This window comes from Streptopelia decaocto, assembly GCF_964273445.1.
Source record: "Streptopelia decaocto genome assembly, chromosome: 8".
Classification (NCBI taxonomy): Eukaryota; Metazoa; Chordata; class Aves; order Columbiformes; family Columbidae; genus Streptopelia; species Streptopelia decaocto.
In genome coordinates, this window is record NC_138662.1 from 3,918,608 (window position 1) to 3,943,916 (window position 25,309).

A 25,309-nucleotide genomic window follows, 5' to 3' on the forward strand; every position below is an offset into this window, starting at 1 on the left:
ACATAACTCTTCTCATTCCTTCTCAGATTATCCTTTTAAAAGAAATTCACCTCATTCTCTCTTAATATTTGCAAGGAGTGTCTCTCCGCACCTTATTTTTTAAATATCTTTGCCACATACTCATTTGTTTCTGACAGCTTCCTTGACTCCTCTGCTGCTTAATCTTCCATTCACCAAATCTCAGCCTGCTCTCCTTGCAGACACAGAGCTGTCAGCCAAAACAACAGTAAAAAACCCATTAATGGCACAGAGACAGAAGTCCACTTCTTTGCTCTTCTTCCCTTCTCTTGCACTCCTCCCAAAATGGAGAAAGCACTCCCTTTCTGTCTTCTTCTTGAACAACTGTGGGTAAATTCATAATCCTGTGATTCATGCCAAAAACCTTCAGCTGTGAACTCCCTGTAAGCCACCACATTCTGATCATGACTATAAATCATGCTGCACATCCCTATACATTAATACAATCCGAAATAGAGCCTTTCCTACCAACCCATCCGGACTGCTAGTCTTGCAACCCAACTTCTGTAAGATTTTTTGCTTTGGCCTTAACAAACGTAATTCAGCTCTTTCTCATATCCACGCAGAAAGTCATCAAAAAGATTGTTCTCTCAGCTCATCACCTTAGTCACACTCATTATCCCTTTGTCTCCCTTGACTTTCTCTCCATCTCTGTTGAGTCAAACAGAAGGCACCAGACCTCCACCTCCTGAGCCTTTCTCCACCTACCAGTCCTCACTTCACATCAGCTGCAGTCTCTGACTTGACACAAACCCAATCTTCATTCTGAATCTTAACACTATATAAAGAGTGCTTCAAATAAAAACCACATACTTTGCTGTTAACACTTCAGAACTCACCAGCTTGTTGTTCACTTAGGCCTATAATGATATAAGCTCTGTCATTCTCGCAGAAAGATACATGTGCCTTCTCTTCAAAATATCCTCATTTTTTTCCGAGACTTAAGGAAAGGTAACTAAAAGCCTAACAGTTTCAGAATGAGAACCATTCTTAAGAACAGCCTGAGACAGCTTTACCCTTTACCAAAAAAAACCCAGCCACCTCACTCACATCCTAGTTGCTTCTTTCTTACTTTCTTTCAGAAAATGGAAGCGCTCTTTTGCAAATCACAGAATACAGCTGTTACCAAAGCACTATCTTATTAACAGACATCAGTGCCGTGGGGAAGGTATCGCATCACATATTGAGGCAAGTGTTTCAATATTCCACCCACAAACAGATGAGACAGACTTGGGTATGGTGAGACTTACAGCAACTCCTATGCTGATGTTAAAAACAAAAAGCGATCTACTCCAGATTGCATTGAGCAAGTGCCTATGTGCCCATTGCCTGCAGTGCACAAAACGAGCCCGTGGGCTCACACTGAAGCACAGAGTCACCACTGGCATTAGCACCAGCTCCAACTTCTCTTGTTGTTTTTCCAGGGCCAATCTTCGGTTGAATTAGTGGTGGGACTCAGTTCAACCCACTTTATAAACTAGAAACATGATAGTTTAGCAGATCTGGATGTGGCATGGCACTCCAGCTAAGATTAATACCATACAATAAAAAGTCCAACTTGTGTAAAAATTACAAATGCATTCCTTAATGATACTGGAGAGCTTCATTGGAAGCATATGAGATCAAACGTATCTTTTCATCTGTCATGTCTCCCACACACTTCACAGGGTGGCACTGAAAGAAACACACCACAGTACGTGTGTGACATATGAATCCACTGTAACATCTCAAACAGCTAAGCCCAAAACCTAAAATTTATCATTCCTCCTATGTTCTTACTGGAATTGTAACTATGAGGAATGGATTTTGTATCCACATAAAAATCAAAACTGTTTTTAATTCTGTTGAATTTTTACAATTCAGTAGTTCCCTTGCACAGAATACATATGATTACATTATAGAATTTTAAAAATTTGTTTTCACATTTTGGCATCTAAACTATAATCAATTTCCTTTTATCTTTATAAAATGTAACAGAGAAAATCAGTTTCTGATTGTGCCTTTTGCATGCATTTTATACGTCTTTGTCATGAATTATTTGTCTCTTAAAAAGAAAAATCACCACCACACCAAATTAAAAACCCAACAACTTTCTGGGTTTTTTTCAGGCAGAACATAAGAATAAAAAAGAGGAAAGACTAAGTTTTTAATTCTCCTTTTGTGGACATAATGAATGTTTCAGAAAGACAAATACAGGGAATCACTAATATTACAACTTCTCAAGCCGCTTTTCTCCATTCCTTCTTCATTCTAACACTGTACTGGCCCCCTCTAGTCCCCAAAGCACAGCTCCTGCAGAATAAACCTTTTTTGTCCCAGATAAACAAAACCTATCACTCTTCAAGATGAAACAGGTATTATATAAAATAATACAGTATATAAAACTCCACTTTATATTTCATATTTCCTAAATTAGCATTTGTCAAATTAACAGTGCTGTATCTACATGCTATATACAACAGTAAAAAAAAAGTAAACGAAGAAACGTAGGGTTCACTGCATATACTGGATCCAACATCCTTGAAGAGCAAGAAGCATCAAATAGTGACCTGCAAATGAGATCAGGACATCCCTCTGCTCCTGGGGTTCATGCTGCTCAACAGCACCTGGTTTTACACTAACGCCAAAAGTCACACCGACTAATGAGTGTGATATACAACTCTGGACAGCACAAAATTAAAGATTAACACAAACAGATGGTCTAACGAAGACTACTTTTGGGGTGGAAAAAAGAAATGACTATACATGCTATACATGAAAGAGGCCAATTCTAACTAAGTTCATCAGGTTGCCCTAATTATGACCCATGTGAAGTACTGCTTTGAGGATGCACAACAAACGTCATGCACTAACTAGATAAGGTGGAGCTATATTCTGTAAAGTATTTAATAAACCATGAAGAGTCCATGTTTTACTAAGCAAGATTTAAGTGGTGTCTCCCTAACTGCCAAATTTGCAAATGTAACTTCTGCTTTGAGGACCTAGATAAGGGGATGCAAAGTGAAGAGACTCTTTACTATGTTCATGAAGCTTTTATTTATTTAGCATCACTCCTCAAACGTTTCCCTGCTCGAGCCTCCTGGCTTTGAGAGTATGTATAAACCCTGCTCTCAACTTCACAAACATGCAAAATGGCACCTCGTGCTGCTTTGTTTGGGTGGGTTGGTTGGGGGAGCAGAGGAGTGAGCAAAGGGAGGTACCAACTCTGCTCTGGAGGAATTTAGTTTATTTAATACTAATAACAGGTTACTGAATGGAAGAGTTCTACTTGTACACAGTCAAATGGACTAATCTAGACAACACAAAAATTCATCTTAAAAATCTGTCATTCGCAGCCAACCTCAAACTTAAAAAAACAGAACAAACACTTAAAAATGCCAAAAGTAAAACTGTATGTCTGCATGCATATATGCATGAGAACATTACCCAGAGAAAATCTGAGATTATTGAAAAGCATTTATCCGGACAGGAATCAAAGAAGCGGATGAAATTCACAGTTATAAAATTTGATTTTTCTAAATGATGAGACCTTAACAACACAACATTTGGTTTCTCTTTTTTTTTTTTTTTTTTTTTTTTTTAAACCCACTCATAGAAACCCAAAATTCAAATTTAATCTGGGGGGCAAAAGTGACTATCTTATACATTGGCTTGAAACCCTCAAAACATTGACTTCAATTTCAGCTGACTCAATTGCTGCTCTATTACTAGTAGCGAACTCAAATTCTATCAAAATTCAGCTTTTGAAATTCTTCCTAACCAGGCCAAGATCTGCCCTATTACCTAATGTTTTCCACAAGAGCCAGGACAATTGCTTGCTAACATGTCGTCTTTCTGCAACAGTTTTGTCACCAAGCTTTAGAATACCTTGCATTTTACTGAAAAAAGAAATCATACACTTATCTAGACAACATTAAAGGATCATCCAGATGTAATAGTGTTAGATACAGTGCAATAATATCACATAAAGTGGTAGAGAATTACCATCCTCTGGTTTGGTCAATGCCTTCAGCAATGAAGTCAGCAGGGAAAGCATCTTCAAGCTCTTTTTTGTTTTCAAATGGATAATGGACTTGTGCATAAGGCATGCTGCCGCTCTCGAACCAGCAATCAAAGACTTCGGGAACGCGGTGCAGTAAACCCTTTCCACAGCGTGAGGGGATGGTTAGGTGATCAATACTACGGGAAAGAAAAAGATTGACAAATTCTAAGCAAAACAAAATTAGTATAAAAGCACTGTGCTTGCACATCAGGTATGACAGAAGTTTGGCTTTTAATTTTAATGATTCTTCAAAAAAGTCAGCATTTCCTTTGACAATTTTATATTTTAAAGCTATTATAGAGATTTATATTTTTTTGTATTATCAGTGTCCAAGACGGAAGAAAATTCAGTTTATGTATGTTAATCGCAAATCTTAAATCCTCTTAGTACTGTCGTATTTTCCCTAAATCGTTTCCCAGGGTTTGGACAGAGAAAAACAACAGTTCTTACGCACGTTCAACTATTTTGACAACTACTTAACAATCTGTGACCAACCTTTCTCGATGGAGATCAGTGACTTTCACTCCAGACAGCTCTTCCAATTCCGCCATTGAACCAATACAAACTACCTGTTAAGAGACACTCAAGAAAATTAGGCAGTTATTTGCATACAGTAGCATTTATATTTTTTTGACATTAGACAGGAGACTTGTAAGTCAGTGAGTATCTCCTAGGGTAGCTGATACAGCTGAAAAGCCAACAAAAGTCCTGTACAACGTCCCCTTCTCCAATCTAACAAAGCAGCAAATGCTGTTAGAGACCACTGCCCTTATTTAATAGGAGACTTGTCAGAATAATGGAGACTTCGAAGAACAAACAAGTCCAATAACAAAAAGGTAAGGTTTTGTTGTTTGGTTGATTTTTTTGTGTTTTGTTTTTCCTTCAAACAACCTACAACACAATCACCTCCGAAAGTTCAGTGCTCCTGACTTTTTTACAGATAGGAGCTTCAGATCCCAGATTCCTCTTCTGAAGTTAAAGTAAACAGCTAAATTGCTTGTAATTAAATAAGTGTTCCATCCCAGATACACAAAGCTGTTCATATTAATGGCATTTTATTTCATGCGGTAAAAAAGTGTCACAAAGTGGGTGTTAAGAAAGGTACAGACTTCTCTTATTTTTATTGCATCAACACACTATTTAAGAAAAAGCAAAAAGCTTTGGCAACAGACTTGCATGCATGTCATGAAATGTTGATGAAACAAATGATTCTGAAAAACTGTGTGTAGGAGAGAAGGAGAAAAGCAAAGCTTTCTTGGCTTTACATTTTCATCAAGTTTAATCAAGCCCTGTGGCCCCTCTCAACTGGCAGGATTCATGACCCACAAGCTGCTGTACAGGTCTGGGATTTCAGAGAGCCCGTCGATCCCATCTAGAATTGCCATGGAAAAATCTGGTATCTGACAGACTCAGTAGGGAAAGAGTTAAAGGTACCAACATTAAGAAGCTGTAAGCAGGCTAGACAATTTTCACATAAGATAACTTTCTAAGTTGCTCTTCCGATAGAAGTCAGAGCACTGTTCAGTTCCTATAGCTAGTGTTAAATATATGCATATGTACACGCACAGAAATTGTGACTAACCAAAAGGTTTTGGTGTATTTAATTCCAAAAATCTGTCATGAATTACATAGAAGACAGAAACTCAGTCTGATTTGTTTTTTAAGACGTGATTTTCTTAGTCTGATTCAACTGCTGATTTGCATTACTAATCACCATCTTTTACTGTTAAAGTACTTTTGAAATGTAATTTTTTCCATAAATTATCTATCTTATTTTTGTATAGGAAGTGAAGCACTACAATGATTATGATAGTCAAGTGCAGCCTGCAGTTTGTATAGCAAACCACACTGGGGGATTGATCCCAGCTCAAAATACACTTTTATAAACAATTATTAACCCAGACCTGTTCTTCATTCACCGTGTGGCCCCATAAGTAATTGTATAAGCTCAGGTGAGCAGGCAGCAGGTGCTTCCACTCCTCACTGCAAGAAGCAAACTCGTTTGTGTTCTCAAGCTGCTTTGTGTTCTCATATCAAAGCTACAGCTTTGGACACATTTCTTCAGCAGCAATGCCTGCTTCTGTAGCCTGGCCCCTTGCCCTACCAGACACTTGTTCCTCCCCCATTTTATTTTTCAGGCAAATCTACTACAAAAACCAGCTATATTAACATTTAATAGGGGACAGCAAAGATGGAAAAAAATAGGCTGGGACCCAGGGCTGTTTAATCCTGTTTCAGCATCACTGAGACCTAATGTGAAATCAGAGGTCAAGGTTAAATACTTCTAATGAAATGAACATTAGCATTATATCTGGGATTATCCATGTAAACAGGAAGAATAAAGCCACCTGGCACCACTCATGGACCTCAATATTCTTGTGGCATGGTTCTGCAGCCCCTATTAAGTCAAAATGTTTGCGTTTGTTGATTTGCCATTTCAGGTCTATTAAGTATCTGTAGTTGAAGAATGAGGAGTGTTCGTAGTATGAAATAAGTCCATGCAGTGTAGCAGTATATCAGCAAGACATCCTGGCATCTTTAGAAAGCATCATCTGAATAGCAATTAGTAAAAGAATTGACTAGAAGTGGCATTCTTCAAGCAGCCTCCAAGCAGACTGGAAACAGACCTAAGGAATTCCCTCTCTCTTCAGGAGAACGCAGTCAGAGCCCGCTTGTTCCAAACCTGTTACACCAGACTGGGTGCACCAAAACTAGCAGAGGGTTAACGGTTTATGTGAGTGACAAGCAACTAAATGATCAGAGAATTTCCATAACACTGAGTATTTAACACTTCAATTTGTACGCAAGTCCTATGAAGTTAACTTATGCCTGTTTTATCAACTTGGGTGCTATATTAAAAAACTTTATCTCATCTAAATGAGATGTGTTCCTCCACTGAGGAAATTATTGAGATTTGAGAGCTTAAAATGATAAACTGTCTGCAAAAATGTGGTAATAAACACAAACTTCAACATTTAACTGCCATTATTCGTCTCTACCTGATAATTACACTAAAATAAAACTAAAATAAAAGCTACAATAAAACTGTGGGAAACCAGATATTGATTTGTAATAAAATTCACTTTAATACCAATTAATTCACCTTACTGTATATTAAATAAGGAACAGTTATTACTTCTCCAGGCTTTAATATGCACAGCATAATTGCATGCGACAAAGTGATCTTTTGAGAACAAGACCCGAATAGGAGGCTCTGCAATCTCACATGGCACTAGGCTGCAGGAAAACTCAGGTCAGGAAATTCTGAGTTAATATTATTCTATATGAGAGCAGATGTCACTTACACCTTAAGTCACACATTGGTTCCAATGGTATTCCATTTTTAAGCTATATCCCACATGCATAAAAAGAGACTGAATATTAAAAACCCCTAACTTGAAATTTTGCATGGTCTAGAAAACATACTGGACTACTGAAGCATGACATTCCGACTCTAGAATAAAAACAAATGTATAACACCGACAGATAAGAAGAATAGATCTGTTGGTATTTCTATCATTATTCACACCACCAAGCCCTGAGGAATATTTGCAGCTAATTTCAAAGGAAAGGTCAGTCTTCCAAGCCAGACACCACATTGTTATTAAAAACAAATCAAACCTAAGAAAGCAAAAAAATCTGTACACACCGGAATACAGACATGGGAAGACTGGACAGAAAATGAAATGTTATTAGAGGCAAGGAGTGGGAGTAATGTAACCTTTACACAATCTTTTCCAGCTGCAGAATGAAGTCTTGAAATACTTCAGCACAAAATTGAAAGCCTTTTCTCTATCTAAAAATACCTGTTATACCAAACAAGGGACTTAATTTTTAACACTCATTCAAAATTTTAGCTATAAGCTGTCAATCTTCAAACTAAACTTCGTTATTTGAGAGAAGCACTTGCTTTGCCAGTAATTTAAAACACCCATAGCATAAATAGAATTCAAATACCAAGGCTTTCTTAAATATTAAATCATAATTGCAAGGAATATCTCCCTCCCTTGCCCAATATCTCCCTGCCTATCAGCAAGCTTTCCAATCAAGGGGAAATTTAAAAAATGTTGTAGGCTACACTTGTAAGCAACAGTGTAGTTTAAAACAATAAGATACTTTTCCAGCATATGTTTTCCTAGTTGAGATCTTCCACATCTAAAACAAAAAATAAAACTTTTTAAAAATCGAGAGAGATAAAAATAAAGGCTTGGGATGCTGCCATCGGTATTCACCTTCCATGGAGATCCTGCCATTGATCACCATTTCCTATTTCTAGGATGAGGAAGAATCATCACACATTTCTAATGGAACCAGGGGGTTTTCCTTCCACAGAGGGAAGGAAAAATAAAAAAAAAAAAAAAGAAAATACAAAAGAAACACACCACATGAAACCATTTTATCTTCAGAAACAGTTTTAAAACTTGGTGTTTTGACACTTACAAAACAGCAGTCACCAAAACTGCGTGTGAAGCTTTCACTTGTGCAGTTAGCTTTCTGCTACCCACTGCAGGGTACCTTACAACTTAACCCCCGCCCTGATTTCTAGCATTCCCTTTAAACGCTTTCGTCATTCCACTAGATTCGCATTTCTGCAGTCTGTTACGTTCACATTTATAGCACTACAATTACATATTTTCACCATTCTACTGTGGTGGACTTGCTTTTACGCCTTCAGCTGTTCATCTGCCTTGAAGAACCAACCATCAGAATTTCAAAAGCAGACTGAAAATACTCAGATAAAAATCTCTTCCTACCCATTTTCTCACCACACTTGTTATTTCCATCACTGCAAATTCTTCCAGGAAATAAAAGATTAATTCTACATAAAAACCAAGCAAAATTGCTTGCGGTTTTCAAGTAAAAGCAAAGAAAATGTGTATGGGCACACAAACGCACGCATGCATCTAGCACCTGTTATAGATATACACGTCGCTAAGACATGTTAATAGAACTTAAGACTGCAGCAGCCTCAGATACAATAGTCTATCAAAATAAGCAAACAAGATGTACAGATAGGCTTTCCTGTCAACTGGAAATTCTTGTTTTCTTACCTCTTCAAAATCGTCACTGACCCACAAAGGGATGGGTGTTCCCCAGTACCGGTTTCTAGATATCGCCCAATCTCGTGCGTCTTTAAGCCAGTTCCCAAAACGCTTCTCCCTCACGAAATCTGGAACCCTGTTCCAAAAATAAGAAAAGCATTCTTTTATCACAACATGCCACTTAGAAGAAAGGTAGTAAGAATAGTTATATTTTATTTCATCCACAAAATTCTGGCATATTGCATGAACTGGAACACACTGATATTGCAGCACTGGGTCCTGCAGGGCCTACAGACTTGCTGCCCAAGACATAACACCACTTCTTCTGCCTGTTTATTTTAGCCTAAAATAACTCGGTAAATATATGTGCAACACACAATAGATTCATTAAGGATGAAACAATGGCCAGAATTCATCAGGGTGGTCCAACACTGGAGGATTTTGCCTAAGGGTGGGTAGCAATGCTACTGCTTTATTTTACATACAGATAAAAAAGACGAGTTAGTGATTTTGGTGCTGAATGAAGTTACAAAGCTGCAAAAGCCTGGAGTAACAGCATCAAAAGGCACCTTGCATTATGCACGGGCATCCAGGTATTTGCACATTACTTTCAGACTTGAGAATAAAGAAATCTCACGTTGATGTATGCTACAGAAAAATCTTTTTCACGCTATTATCACCACTTATAATTCTCCAATTAAAAAAATACCACGTGCCCCAAACACAAAACCGTATCGATGCTTGCTTGCTAAAAGCTCATTTTGAGCACTGCTGGGCTCTGAGTGATATTAAAGACAAATTTTCATCATATGGAAGTGTCTTGGAGCTCAAAGGTTAACACCAGAATCCAATGCTTAGCAAACTTCCTGGATATACTAAGCAGCCCGATTGTTTGATTAGGAACCAATTGTTTTCTCTTATGATGTAAACAAATAATTAACCATTTATACAATGATGAGATAGCAGATAAGGAAAAGCAATGGGTTTTGAGGTCAACAATATTCTGCCTTCAAGCCTAAAGACGCATTCAGAAAGACCAACCTCAAATGAAACTCAGGGAAAGAATAACCTTAAGACAGCATCACAGACGCACAGAAGCTGTGAATGAACAGCCAACAAAAATACAAATAACCCTAGAAATGAGTTCTTGGGCAAACCATGGCAGGTTTGTTTTTCCAGTGTAACCAGAAGGGCCCTTCAGTATGAACTGCATTTAGAGACCCAGAGTTTCTAAAGAAGGAGCAGCCAAACTACAGAAAACGTGATCTCCTCTACCTTTTCTTTCTGAAGCTCTTAGTCCTCTATCAAATAATATTTTTTTGAAGAAGAAGAATTATTTTTAATCACAGATCAGCCGCAAGAGTAACAAAGATCAAAGAATCCTGTAGAAGAAAAATTAAAATAACAGATTCACACGCCACACTAAGATAGAGTTTGGCCCAGCAGCAGATTTATGAAACTAACATGAGCATCCCTCAAAAATCTACTGATGACAATGAAAGCTGCTGTCTTTTACTGTTTTACCCATGATGATGCCATGGGGAGATGTAACAACTTCCTGATGCCAGTGTTGTCTTGGGTGGATAGACACTACCAATAAAAGACTCACTAAATATAAGCTTGAAGTTCCACAGCTTCACTAGTTATTTCTAGATCTACTTTCAGATGCCAAGTTATCTTCTATGACATCTCTTAAACAAAACTGTAATATAAAAAAAAATTAAACTCAGTAACTACTGTTTCACATGACATCTGTATTGCTTTTTTTTTAATTTACAAGTATATACAGGCTTGCACAATTTAAGAGTAGGACTCATTACTCTCAACTTGCGGTGACCTTAAGAGACCTTCTCTCCAAACACAAGTGGAAACTGTACAAAGAACATTAGCATTTGCCTAACATTCCACTAATGTGGAAAACTTCTCTTTACATCACTCCTAAACTAGTTTCCATTTTTCAGAAGTTGTTAGACACTGATTAGCTGAAATTATTAGTCCCATTTAACATAGCTAGAGGCTGAAACAATCCCCCAATGACATTAAAACACTAAGAGTTTCGACTCCGCTTCCTCAAAACATGCATGAAAAATTAATTTTATCCCCAAAGTGGACATTAACCACAAAAATGTATGTGGTGTGATCTCTCTCTCACTCTCTCTGAGCTATGAAAGCATATAATTTACCTCTGCTGGTAAAATTGTCTGACCCTGCTGCCAGTTTTTAGTGGAACATAAAACACAAACCACTTCATCTCCTACGAACCACATTTCCAGCAATGATTAATGGCTCTTTAGAGGTACCATACAGAAAGAACACTGACACAGCCATCAAATAAAACAAAAAGAGCCTGTATCTCAAACACATTTGGAGCCCATCACTCAAAAAAATGTGTTACTTAAAACAAGTGGTTCTTCCCACCGCACAGATGCTGCCCAGAGATGGTACTGGGCACCCACCAGCAGGGACGGTCTCGGCTGGGGCCACGTTGGAGTGGGGACCTGCAGCAGAGAACAGCCTTGCCAGGCGTGCGTGTCAAGACTGGAGCCTGTTTCTTCTCTTTGGTCTCACTACGTTTAGCTACAGATCTCCCAGTCTGACACTTCTGACTTACCCACATGTCAAAAGGAAAGAAAGAAAAACGAAGAAAAGAAAACCTCAGAGGCACCTTCTACTTAAATATTTCACTAAGCTGGGAAGACAGAACAGCATATTCTCACAATGTTCCACTAACACCTGATCATTATGTTACACCAACCCCAGGTTAGAGTTTCTATAGGTTTTTTTCCATTTTTTTTTTATCCTCTTCTCTTAGATATTTTCTTGATATACTTCTCTTGTTAAATTTTAGTAAAGATAATATCCTGCCATGGGTATATATGAGTAGTTAAGGAACAATTTTGTACTCTTCTATCTATACAAAGCAATGATTTCTTAAATTTGCATAAAGATAGTTTGTTTTACACAACTAAAGATAGCAAGGGCAGCCTGAGGAGCACTGCCCTCCAGTGAACTCTGCTCCCTTTGCTCTCATGCAGTAACTGAAGAAACTTGGTCTCACCCTGACACTATGCTACACTGTTTAGTCTACCAGCCCACAGTCTTCCTCATAATTCCTGTTATTTTTTCCATCTGTAGTCCCAAGTCCGTTGCAAACAGAACTGCGATAAAACCATGAATCCCTACTGATGCTGGTCCTTAGCTTTCAGCAAGTTTTGTGCTGTGTTAAGCTCTGCTTGCTTAAACCCAAAAGCTGACAGTCCCCTGAAAGTTAATGGCTGCACAATTTGCCAAACTCTGACCTCTGCGTATCAAAACTGTCCTCACAGAATGGATATTTTTAAAAGAATTTTAAAAGACAACAAACAAAAGCAAGGCCACCCACATAAAGATCCCTATTCTACAAAGATATATGAAAAAAATCTCCTTCACATACGCCAATATGCAGGCTTTTCATGTTTAATCAGGTTTCTACCACAAACGCCCTTCAGCTTGAAAGCACAAATTCCAGTTTTCTGCTGGTGACCACTGAATTTGCAGCTGGTATGACAAGGTGACAAGTACTACAGCCTGTTCAGAGCAACCCACTGCTAATGGCAATGAACAGATTCGCATCTCAGAAAAGGTCAAACTCCAGCATCAAATAGTTCCACAAGGTTGCAAGTGAAACCAAAGCAGCAACTTCTAACACAATCCTACCACAGCTCCTAAAGCTGTGCTGGTAGAAACAGGTTTTTTTATTTCCTAACTGGCCTACAATTTGTGTTGGTTTTGACCTTCAAATTTCTCTGTAAAATGACACGGAGAAGATTTCATACTCCTTTTTCAAACATTTAGCAGGGTTAAGGAGGCTGCTGTCTCAGCAAGGTTGTGAAGCTCTTGATTCATGCCTGTCAAATAGTGTGGGATAATAGCGATTTCGACTTGGCACCCAGGAGAGCGCACTAAATAAACTTCAAGATTTCAACAGTTGAAAAGTCCAGGGAACAGAACTCCACAAAACAAAAGAATAAATATTGATTTGTCAGATCATAAACTAGAAAGATTTTGAATTCAAGTACACAAGTTTCAACCCCTTTGAATCCTAATTTTTATCTCTACCTTAACTTATAGGTGATGAAAATTATTAATCTGCTTCAAATTTCTATGTCCATTTTTGACTGTTTGTTCCTACGTTTTCAGCAGATTTTTGGCTTTGCTAAATTCATGCATTGCTAAGTCCTCTGCACAGTGAACTTGCACATCCTTTCTTGGTAGCTACTCATTTTCTTAGCATCTAAAATAAAAACTACATTTGACAAGTAAAAAAATGCCCATGAAAAGCAAAACAAAATCTAGTCCTTTAACACCACTTATTAGCTTATCACAACGGAAACCATCTTCTTTGCCTTCAAAGTCTATGTACCGCCCAGCATCCAAGTCACTGTGTGAGCATGGATCTGAAAACAGCAAGTTAGGGACCATCTTCAATCCCAGAGCATGAATGGGTACGCTAACACTAAGTTACCCGGGCTGCTGGTCCAGTGACTTCTTATCACCAACTAATACATGAGGAACAGCATCCATTAAAATTATTACATAATCCAGAAGGAAACTATATAAAAGGATTAAGACATCTGCTCCTTTTCTGTACATGTGTTTGAAGTATCTCTCTCATGCTCATAATACAACTGCAAATACTGAATTCAACTTGTTATTCCATTTCCAAGCTCAGATGTGCTCTGCAGGATCCCTGACTTGGCTCACCTTGCTCTACCCACAGGATACAGGATCTGTCCCTCTCTGCTGCACACACAAGTTCTGCTGCCGAAATAAACAGCAGAAGACTCACGTTTTATCATCAATTTACCATTAAAAGCTGTTTATGATGTTACATATACACTAATCCTTTCTCACTCGTCATCTTTCTTCTCATCAGCTAATTTTATTCATGACATTCCTTGAAAAAACAGCAATTTCATAATTACTGAAGGAAGCTCTTAGCTTATGAATTATTTGAAAACCAGTCCCATAAGAGTTAGACCATAAAGTTGATAAAGAAAACACCATTTTAAATAGCGTGACTTAGGAAATCAAATACCAGATTAGCACTCGGCATCTGATATGTTTGGTTCCGAGAAGATGGTCCCAAATCTATCCTTCTGTTTGGTGAGCTTGTAATTTTTTAAGCCACATTTGAAATGAGGAGTCATTTCTGTGTCTGGAAAGGAGGAGCTCATTCTTCCAGAAGACAGCCAAGTTGTTACACCAAAACCAAAGCTGATTACGCAGTTACCCAATGTCATTTAACTAAATACATACATATTTAGTTAAATTCATAGAATGACAGCTGGTTTTTTTTCATTTTAGGTGTAGAATTTGCTTTTCTTTTTTAAATATGAACCAATGCTTTGAAGACAAAGTCTTAAATTCCATTATGTTAATTTACTCTAATAACAAGCCTCCTTCAACATGCCCTCAAATTGATTTTTAATGGTTTTTAATTCAAGGAGATAAAATAAGCAACTACTCGTGCCCTTTTCACACTTTAATTAGCGCCAATCTATATCATGGACCTAACTAAACATCGGGGGAGGAAAGGGGAAGAGAGAGGAAAGGTCAGCTGTTTGCAAGCACGCAGAATTTCCACTGCAGCAGGCTCTTTCTCCTCCTCGATTCACGAAAGCTTATTAGAATGGTGCACAACCACAAACCCCACTCAAGCTCAGGTTTTCTCCACCACTGCAAGACAATTTTCTGGTCATACGCAGCTTACATTTGCTAAATGAATAGCGCTTTCAATCATTTTGATATAGCAATGTTTCCCTGCACTCTTTTATCCCGGTTGCCATGGCAACAAGCACTTTGGCGTGAGACTGCAATGCTGCTGCAGACTGCATCACAGCCCCGCGTCAGCAGCGGCAGCTGCTTCGCCAGGCAAGATTAAGTGAAGCCGTAACCTCTAATTTTATGATACACTCAGATTAAAAAAACCCTGATCTATTTGTATGACCCAGACGCCATGCTAATTGCTATTAAAATCCTTAAGTCTTATCAAGGATGGCAAAAATTCCTGCATCCTGAAGCTTTTGCTTCCCTTCTTTCTGCATAGTTTCCTTTGGAATATTCTAACGTTTACAGTTACCGAGTACTTATAAACAGCATTACCACTTAGGATTCATTTCAATATATAAATAGGAATATGTTTGCAATCCTATAGAGATGGGAGACCTTCATACTGCACACGGGGATAGATTTACCAGCTGCCTAAGAACACAGAACTGTAATTGCTTAGTGAACTGACATTTGGAGTCTTTATTTAGCAAGGTATTACTTGAACTAAACAACAAGCTTTTGATGGCTGTTCACTGGGACTGAAAAAATATCTGCCATATTCATGACATAACGGGCAATCTCTGCTCAAGAGGCTTTGAGAGGAAACAGCAAAATTAGGACACAGCAGAATACAAGCCATCAAAATCAACTGAACAAGCCCCAAAATTCACTTCTAATCCTCAACTATGTCTGATAACAGCCAGTAATAAAATCTGCCGATTTACGCTGCTCTAAATTAGACAAACAAAGCTAACCCTGCAGCAATTTTTTGCTTTTCATGCAATGGCACTAGGTTGAATTTTTCCTCAGGAAATGTTGCCATCTAGTGATTGCGCGTTGCTATACGCTGCACAGTCACTGCTAGAGAGATGTTCACGTTTCCTGAACAAGAAAAGCGTGATCGGTGATTCCAAAAGGAAGACTTACAATTGCACGGTCATATTAAAAAAAAGGTAAAAATCCCACCTCCAACCCCTCAAGATGCATTTAAAACCATTCGATAAAATGTATTTATTAATGCTAATAAACTAGGAGAGAAAATTCTTTTTAAAAAAATGAGAAAAATTAGGGACTCTAACTTATTTTCTCCATTATGCTACAATTCTCTTACAACTTCAAGTTCTGTTGCCCCTGTTACAGACTCAGATTTCTCATCTGTACAAAAATTACAAGTACAGTAGAACAAATGTCAGCTTTCCATTGCAGATGGGCTCTACAGCCCACCTTTCAGCTTTAGGGTTTATGCTACAAGACAGGCGCCATTTGTGACCAGATCACACCTTCCAAATGGTGGGAGACTATTTGCTGTTCAGCAAAGGCAGCGGCTGGTCAAAGATTAGAAGGACCAAGATCTAAAGCTTCTCAAAAGATTAATGTGTTTGACGCATGTGAAAACACTTTGGTTTTAGAGTGCTCATACAGCAGGAAGCGCGTGCAAAATTCATACTCTGAAAACCAGGAAATTAACTTCTAGCAAAAAAGGCCTATCAAATGTGTTCATTGTGATATATTCATTCATCACTTAAACTGTTAGTTCTTAAAGTCAAAAAAAGGATACCTTCCACTAAGGACCTATACATCAAACAATGCTTGAATTTTTCAATGCCAAGAAGATGCAAGAATAAAAGGTTTGGCTTCTTTGAAGTCCCTGACTGTGCCATCACTGCTTTCCTTCCACTCATGCTCATTTTTCCACTATCCCAAGTGCTGCACACATCTTATGTAAACAATGTCAGAACTGTGCAATTGTCTCTAACAGCAGAAACTTTTTAACTGTTTGAGGTAAATCTTTCAGAAGTTACTTAAGTAGAACTTTAAGTGAGGAAGGTGTTTTTAATAACTAAATAAGCAAATGCAAGTTCAAAGCTGGTATTTAAATACCAAGTACATAGTCCATAGAACCTTTTCTACTGACCTGCAAGTAGAAAAATTTTAGATACACTGCCAGAACTGTGAGCTACAGCAGTTTCAAAACAGGAATAAATTGCATCAACTTAGTCTTTACAACAACTTATGGATTTGTTATTTATACCAATTTTGTGCTCTGGGATGAGAGGAATTAGTCCTGTATTATTCGGTGTGATCTAAGGTGGCATGGTTTAGCTGCTTGTCTCTGGTTATGCAGGAAATGATCTTTCAGCAAATCATTCCATAAAACAATAGATACAACAAACAATTAAGGCTGAAATCTAGACCACTTACAGCAGGGCCCCAGCTTTGGTGCTGCATCTAACTCTCCATATCAACGTGAAAGGAAACCGAGGTCTGACAGCCCCGATTAGTACAGCAGCCAAATGTGCCTCTCTTTATCTCAAGTACCACAGTAGCAGCTTGTCTGAACACAAAATACGAGATATCCCTTTTTAAAGAGATATAGATATAAAAATATATTTTTTAAATAATCTCTTCTGGCGCTTGTATGGTAAAGAGATTCATTCACTAAGGGACCTGGTATTAAAGACTGAAACACAACCTCTTAAATAAAATACTGTTCCAATCCTGCATTTTCAGCAACATCCAGCACAAGTTACTTTCCACTCTGATCAGAATAAGGTTGGGAGAAAGACAAGAGGGGTTTTTTTGTTTCTGATTTTACCAAAGTGCATGCACAGGACTCATGGAATCATTCTTGAAAACTACAGTTAAGTTCATTTTGAAAAATGATGATACAGTTGCAGGCTTTAATAAATTTTGAATAACTATGGCTTTATCAGTAGGCTAATTCATCAAAAAACTAATTAGAAATACAATCAGGTTGCAAAGTTTGTCCAGCTATGTTTAATCTATTTCATCAAAAAGGATATCTATAAAGAGTGCAGCTATTCTTAAGGGACAATATACCTATCAGTCATTTATGGGAATAAAAAAAGCAATGCAGTCAAACTCATTTTGCAAAGGTTAATATAGTCTGAAAAGCATTTATCCCAAATTTTCTCATTTTCAGGACATGCTGAAACCCCAGAGAGTCCAGAAATACATTTTTAAAAAGCTCAGTATTATTTCTGTGACACTTTCAGAGATCAAGGCTCTTCAAAAGCAAAAAAAGGAGGTTTTAGGAAGGATGGGGTTCCCAAAATTTAAATAATTGAATATTGAAGAAGGCTAGCATTCTCCAGGCCAACTGAAGAAGTTACACCCCAAACAAAACTGATGTCAGTAGAGAACACAGGAAGAAAAATGTAAAAGTAATGCCTTTTTCTTTTAAAAAGCCATCTTTATGTAACTAAAGGCATTGAGTATTCAAACTAGTAATTATGAAATCACATACTGCAAACATGTATTACTCTTAAATCATTTAGTGATAACACATCTTTACTTGTAGCCATATTCCCTACAAAAACTCTCAAAAAATCTTTCAGACTAAACTGTTTTGAGAGAAGTCCTGAGGAATCAGCTTTATGTTGAGTTACAGAATTACACTGAGACTCAAGAATTACCTGACTTTAATTCCAAGCATGTTGAATGCTGCCAATTAATACAATCACCTGGTCTTCCCACTCAACAGAAGCTCTCACATTGGTTCCACTTGTATGCATGCTAAGAAACACTTAGAAAAATCAGCACTTAAAATCCAAATATGTAGATGGGGTAGGGTTCAAACTGTTTGCTAATTCTTCCTAATGTCTCCTGGATGAGCGGAGGTCACTTAGCAGTTTCTTCTTGATGGTTTGCTTCTGGAAAAGCAAAACTATCTCAAACATTCAAACACTTCTTTAATAGAATCATTACATTTTTCTTATGTTCAAGTGAAAATTAAGTATGCAGGTCTACTGTCAGCCATCAAAACAGTAAAACCATCTTGAGAAAGCTAATTAAAGCTAAGAACAAACACTTTCACCCCCTCTCCAGCTTCTTTTTCCCCAAAAGAAGGATCACAGTATGTTCTGTTATGGAAAACAGAAAGCAACACTTACTAATCTATAAAATCTTCTTACATACCCCGACTGGGCATGTGCTGATTAGCAAGCCAACGCTGCAGCATTTTTGGACAGTCTGTATCATGGATCACTAACTTTTCCCACATATTTCAATATTTACAGTGCCTGTACCATGTAAGCAGTTATGCAAAAGCTGCTCATGGAGAATTTAATTGCTACCTACTGTCCGTGAAAAAACACAGCACAAGCTGCAATTGTTCACTGGAAGCTGAGCCACCTTCTTTAAGGCCATTTCAGCTGCTGAGCAGAGGCCCACAGGGGTGGGATCCCAACTCTCCCACAGTCCTCGTACAAAAAGACTGAAGGACAACTGAGATGGCACACAGTACAACTGAGATGGCACACAGTACAACTGAGCGAGGCTGCAACCTCCACATCGCCCTCGCCTGCTCTCAACTCCCCAGGCACAAGTTATTTATGAGAAGAGAGGAAATAAAAGTACAGGTTATGGAGGTGGAGAAGATGGGGTCCTTTTGTTACTAACATACCATAAACCCGCGACTGACTCTCCAAACGGCTACCATTGCCAATAGTTCGATCATCCTGCTAATCTAAAAGTGTATTTAAATTATCCAAAACTTATGTGTAAATTTCACATAAATATTTTTCACATCCCCTGTGTACATATAAAGATTTAGTTTTTGCCATTAGTAGAAAAAAATGATCTAAAGCTCTGAAACTGAGCTTGCTTACAACTATTACACACAAGTTAAGGCCATTGGGTTGGGGCTTTTTATGGGTGTTTTGGAGCGAGGATGGGTTTGGGGAGGGGTGTTGTTTTATTTGTTTTTTTCTTCAAATGCACCTATGACAAAGTATCAAACTTATCTGCAATAACTAGATGAAAAGGGGAAAAAAAAAAAAAATCTAAAAATTAGTTTAATCTGGAACAATAAATACCTGGAGTTTAGCTGCCTAAGTTCCCCCCTCTAGTGGACCCTTTGGGGCAGATTAGCTGTGTACTTCCATGTTTCCGCAGATTGATTTTCCTTTGCAGTTTTTCTCTCATGCTGAATTTCTTAACATGATCCGAGGATATTTGTAATGACACTAAAGTATTTCACTGTAAATTATCAGTAGGCATACATCCTTATTTACACCCTAAAATGTATTTCTCATTGGGGTTTTACAAGCAAAGAAAGTCTTCTCAACACAAGAAAGGGATAGTGTGCAAACATGTTCAAGCCCTGGGCTGATATGCAACTAAGCAGGTTGTATCTGTCTATACCAGAAGACCATCCCATTGCTCCACCAGTTTGAGGCACATTTATGAAACCCAAGATAAAACACTATTTAAAACTGGTTACCAGCCCCATTCCAGTAACATTGGCTCAGAGAAACAGAATGGAATATGAAGTTGGCACACTGACAATGACACAGAGCTTTGTAGGGTTCCAGAACGCACACAAAAATATATGCAGGAGACATTACCAGTAGCACTGGGCGTTATTCTCCAGTAGCTTCTCCACCATGTGCTCCACTCTTACAAACCAGCTTGGCACAGCTTTGTATATCAAGGGAGTATCTGACCTGCAGAGGGAAGGTGATGGGGAAGGGAGCAAAACAAACACATTTTCAGTGCTGCATTATTTATAAAATATTTCTTAAAATGTATTTTTGTACATCACAGTCCCCTTTCCACAGACTGAATTCTTTTTTCCTGAAATACTATCACAAAGGCTGAATTTTGGTTTGGTTTTATAAATGACAATCTCTTATACTTATGTGAGCTACTATTTTAAAGTCAAATCCTAAATAAATAAATACAAGCCTTCAAACCCAGCAATTTGAGGAATTTGTATAGTAAGGGAAATGATGAGAACATTCAAATGATAATTGAATTTGGAATTTATATTCCTATGTAGCAGAGTGATAAGAACTTTAACTATTAAAATGAGTCATATTTAAGTCTTCTACATAAGCTGTATCTTATTAATAACCTGAAAAGTCAGAAAACATTATGCCATGTTTTTACTATCTACATTAAAGGAATAAAAATAAATCATAAAGTAACAGTACTCAAGGTTAACTAGATTAATGTCCCATTCCATGAGGAGAAGGAAAGAGATCCAAAGGAGTATATGAAAGTAAGAAGTTAATAAAGACATCTTAATGTGTTCTTTACTTCAACAGTCAATGGAAGTCACACAAAACCCATACGGGACAGCAGCAGATTCACAACTTGGGATTACTTAGAGTTCAGGTATTTCTAATCCTTCACATCCATCCCATTATTCCAACTTGAAAAGGGAGACTGAAGTCTAGGGGAAGGAATCTGCCTGTGGGTATAGTGCCCACACCACCAAACATTTCTTGAAATATTACTTTTGTTGAAGTCACTTTGCCTCAGAAATTGGAAATATACTTGCTCAACAATAGTTGAGAAACTACCATTATCCTCTATATGTAGTCATCACTGTAAACAACCCAACTTACAAGTTTACTTCATTGTATTTATATCCATGTCAAGGACTCATTTGAAATGCACAAACTACTGGAGATTATGATGTAAATTGAAACTGCTACTGTGGAAGCACTTCCTAAAGCTACATCTGCCTGACCAACAGCAGAAAACTCACAGCAAAGGTTGTTTGAACCTGAAAAAACTGCACTGACATCGCATAAAGCCCAATAGTAAAAAACACATCACTTCTCTTAATACTACATTTTAGAAGATATTTCCTTTTAACTGTAAGCTATATATTCCCATCTGTATCTTTTAAGATTTGAAGTATCTATAACCTTACAAGAATTGGAAAGAGCTCAAAGCATTAATAATATAGTAGCATTCTAGCTATTAAATGCAAACACAGTAAGTTAGGAAGTTCTGCTTCTCAAATTTATGTCCTAACACCTAAAAAAGACAAGAGTTCTGATAACTCCTAACACAGCAGCAAAAACACAGTAAAAAATAAAGTATTCTGTAAGCGACAAGGTACTCCAGAAATATTTTAGTTTCACTCAGCATCTTGTTTCAGATGTGCTGAAGGATGATGAATTGCTATCACATGCAAAATCTTGAGTCACTGGAAACAAGAAAACTAAAACTTGACAATAACCATGTCTCACGTTGTCTTAACATATTGCAAAATGAATGCTGGGACAATAAACTTGTGCCCAGCCTCTATGAGGAGTAAGCAGCTGACAGATGGGGCTGATGGAAGACAAGCTTTAGTGCAAAAGTAGCTTCAGACATTAAGGATCTATGAAAAAGAGACAAGCCGCTGAAGCTGTGATCATTTCCCAGGCTTTCAACCCAACCCTATAACCTTTTGATACTTGATAACCATTCCAAAGCACCCCCAGAGCACTGTTTCCACCTACAGGGAGAAATGGGAGATGTCAGAGTTTTCCTGATTGTTTTTCTTTCTGTAGCTGCACTGCCAAGTGGTGTCTCAGCAGGAGACAAAAACAGAACAACATGCTGAAAACCTGCCCAGCCCACAAGTAACATCTTACACATTCCTACCCCTCGTGACTAGTGAGAGGGTTGAAGAAAACAGATTAAATTCTTTGCTGTAAAATCAAATGAGAAATACCGATTACTGGGTTGTGTTTTCCATCAATACAAGTGAAAAAACACCCAGACAGACCTAAATCGGAGACTGATGCTTACAAAACTCCTGCCTAGACATTCCCCTTTGTCTCAACCAAACAATGTTTTGTTCCCCTTATAAATACACTCTTTAGAATTGTATCTGAGGAACCAGAGCACCTGAGCAAATTGTCTGTTCCTTAGCAGTGCCACAAAATCAGCGTTCTCTGAAAGACAAACTTCATACTTGAAAAGATTGAAATGGAAAGACCATTCCCTGTGGACACCACACACCCTGAATAATTCCCATACCTATTTGGGACTGCACAGCTCTTCGAAGCAAATTCTTGTGGTCTTATTCCCATTCCATTTCTCATAATTTAGGAAACAAATGATAGATAACTGACCACATGCTATGAAAGATGCTTCTTGGCTTTGCTTTCCCTGGCTTGAAAAAGACAAAGCTCTATCTGTCAATAACAGAGCTGCCTAGTATTGCTTTCTAAGGGAATGGCACCCAGTAGCTGTGGACACTTCAGCTGTCAAACTGGTTACCCTGGGTGTTCTGGATTTGTTAAATTCCCGCTTAGACCACCCAGACTCTCCAGATCTCACCTGTACACAGAGCAGTTTTGACCAACCTGCAGCAATTCCAGTGAAGGGGAATTCTAACAGAAAACCATCTAGTGTGTACTTACCAAATTGGCAGTGCTTCCCTCTCTTAGATTTTAAAGTTTAGTTGACAGAAAATTACTACATATCACAGTAACAAGAAAATATAGTGAAGGACCCTAATTCAATGATATGTAAAGAGAGGTAAAATATCTCAACATACTGAGGATTCGCTAACGGCCTGGTTTCAGGGAAAAGCACGAACAGCAGTACCTAAGCAGGAGAGTTTGAGTTCAAAGTTTTCTTACATTAATCAAAATAACTTATAACTATGTTCAAAGTTAAAAACTACTCTTCTACTTTTAGCATATTCCAATTATGGTTTGATTTCTGATGGCAGTGAAATGAGCTTTTCAAGTAGATTCCATTATTCTGTTCTTCCCACCACATAATTTGCTGCTAGGTGCTGCCTGCAACTTATCATCAATCAACAAAAATGTCAACAGAGTGGCAGGATTAAGTATGTTCTACAGAATCAGCATTTCTACATTACTGGTTTGCCTCAGAAGGCCACGAACGTACATTTTTCCATTGCTACATAAGAAAAATACAAGCGTTGCTTGTTTTGGGGCTGCCATTTTTCAAAAAGTGTCCTAACTCATCAAGGGCATAACCCTTGAAGAATAATTCCCCTTCCTCCTCTAGGTAGCTCTTGGAAACAAAGCAGTTCATGCTATTCAAGAGCAAAGAAAGGTTATTCTTCCTGTAGATCAAAGATGATTGCACCTTACTAAAACACTTCACCTCGTAGCATTAAAGCTACATCTAGAGAAAAGCTTTTATCACAGTTATTTCAGCATGGGTGCTGTATGCATCAGATATGGCTTTAAAAGCTCACGTGATTTCAGATATTAAATTAGAATTTTTTTAAAGTGTGTCTTTACTTGCAATAAAGCAGTTTAATACAACATTCCTTCTAAAAAATTACTCAAGTTTCTTATATGACATTGTTCAATGATTCATATATATTTATGTGTGCATTTCTCAATTTTGACAACAAAATTTCAAAAGCAGTTGCATACATTTAAAACCAGAGACCACTTTACCAGAAAAATGCTTCATTGCTAAATTAAATTTGCCTAATCTGTATTTCTCGCAACCAAATCTTACGATGTTTGTTGACTACATTGAAAGCCCATGGAGATACGCACACGGAGTCCCCCTGCGAGCTCCGCAGAATTCCCAGTCTGACAAGGAAGATTCACTGTGCTGAATCATCTTCCTGACATTCCAGAGTTCACCTTGAATTTCTAGCTGATGAAACCCAAACATTTCTAAGGTCCCCACAGATACTATAAACATGTCAACTGCTATTTCTAATCAGAGACAGAACTATTGTTCGTGAACTTGATTCAGCAACAACTGAACAGAAAAACGTGTTTATGTATTACACTTACCACCCACTGCAGTGGATAAATGCTAACTTCGATTTTAATCAACAATACAGAAATTGTTACATTATAAGCAACTGCATTCTACCAGACTCCAAAGAAATAAGTAATTTTATGAGATTAAAAAGTAACTCTGATAACAGCTGTAATACACCCATTGTATCCAAACCATGGAAAGTCAGAACACACATACACACACTTAAAGCTATTCTGCAATAAACTTATTTGTATACAACTCAAAGGGTACCAACATATCCTTTTCCACCAGTGTTTAGCTGTTTAGAAAATTAGCTTTTTTAGACTTGTTACAGTCATCTTCAAAGGGTAGCGAGCAGTACTACATGCGACACTGATAAACAAGAACTACAAAAACACATCTGTAAAACTGTAATAGAAAAAAATCTGCAGCATTACCTTTAAATTCAACAGACTTATGGTCAAAAAAATTAATTTACTTCATTATTAAACCAGAATTGAAGCTCTCCTAGTTCACTATTCTTGATTCCTGTTACTTTTAGTCTTCCTAAAAAAATTAAGTAGGTCAAGTGAGGGGAAAAATAAGACAAATCTGAAGAACTACTCAGTTAGAACCCTCAATCTTAAAGCCATATGCCCTTCTTACCTCCAGCAGAAAGGATAGCTGTGTTTGAAACTACTGCTGTGAACCAGTCTGCCCTTTTCTTTCAGTAATTTAATGATGTTCTTGTCTGCATCCTAAAATGACAGAACAGAAATTTTTCTTGGAATTCCAATTCCACAGTTTCACTAAGCTGCTATACGATTTGTCTCCAATACCCAAATTAAGAAAACCCCTATAAAATAATCCAGTATTTAGACAGACAAAAAGCTTCTATACAATT

General features: G+C 37.7%; 1 protein-coding gene across 1 annotated transcript in view; it reads right to left on the reverse strand.

Moving 5' to 3' along the window:
- The window catches only part of IARS1 (isoleucyl-tRNA synthetase 1), a 106,634-nt gene that overhangs the window by 49,999 nt on the left and 31,326 nt on the right, over window positions 1-25,309 (reverse strand). Inside the window, exons 13-17 of the mRNA XM_082059854.1 lie at window positions 25,072-25,163; window positions 20,283-20,381; window positions 9,112-9,238; window positions 4,556-4,629; window positions 4,003-4,197 (exon numbers count right to left, since the gene is read on the reverse strand). Of these exons, the coding sequence (XP_081915980.1) occupies window positions 4,003-4,197; window positions 4,556-4,629; window positions 9,112-9,238; window positions 20,283-20,381; window positions 25,072-25,163 (587 nt within the window). The remainder of the gene's footprint in view (window positions 1-4,002; window positions 4,198-4,555; window positions 4,630-9,111; window positions 9,239-20,282; window positions 20,382-25,071; window positions 25,164-25,309) is intronic.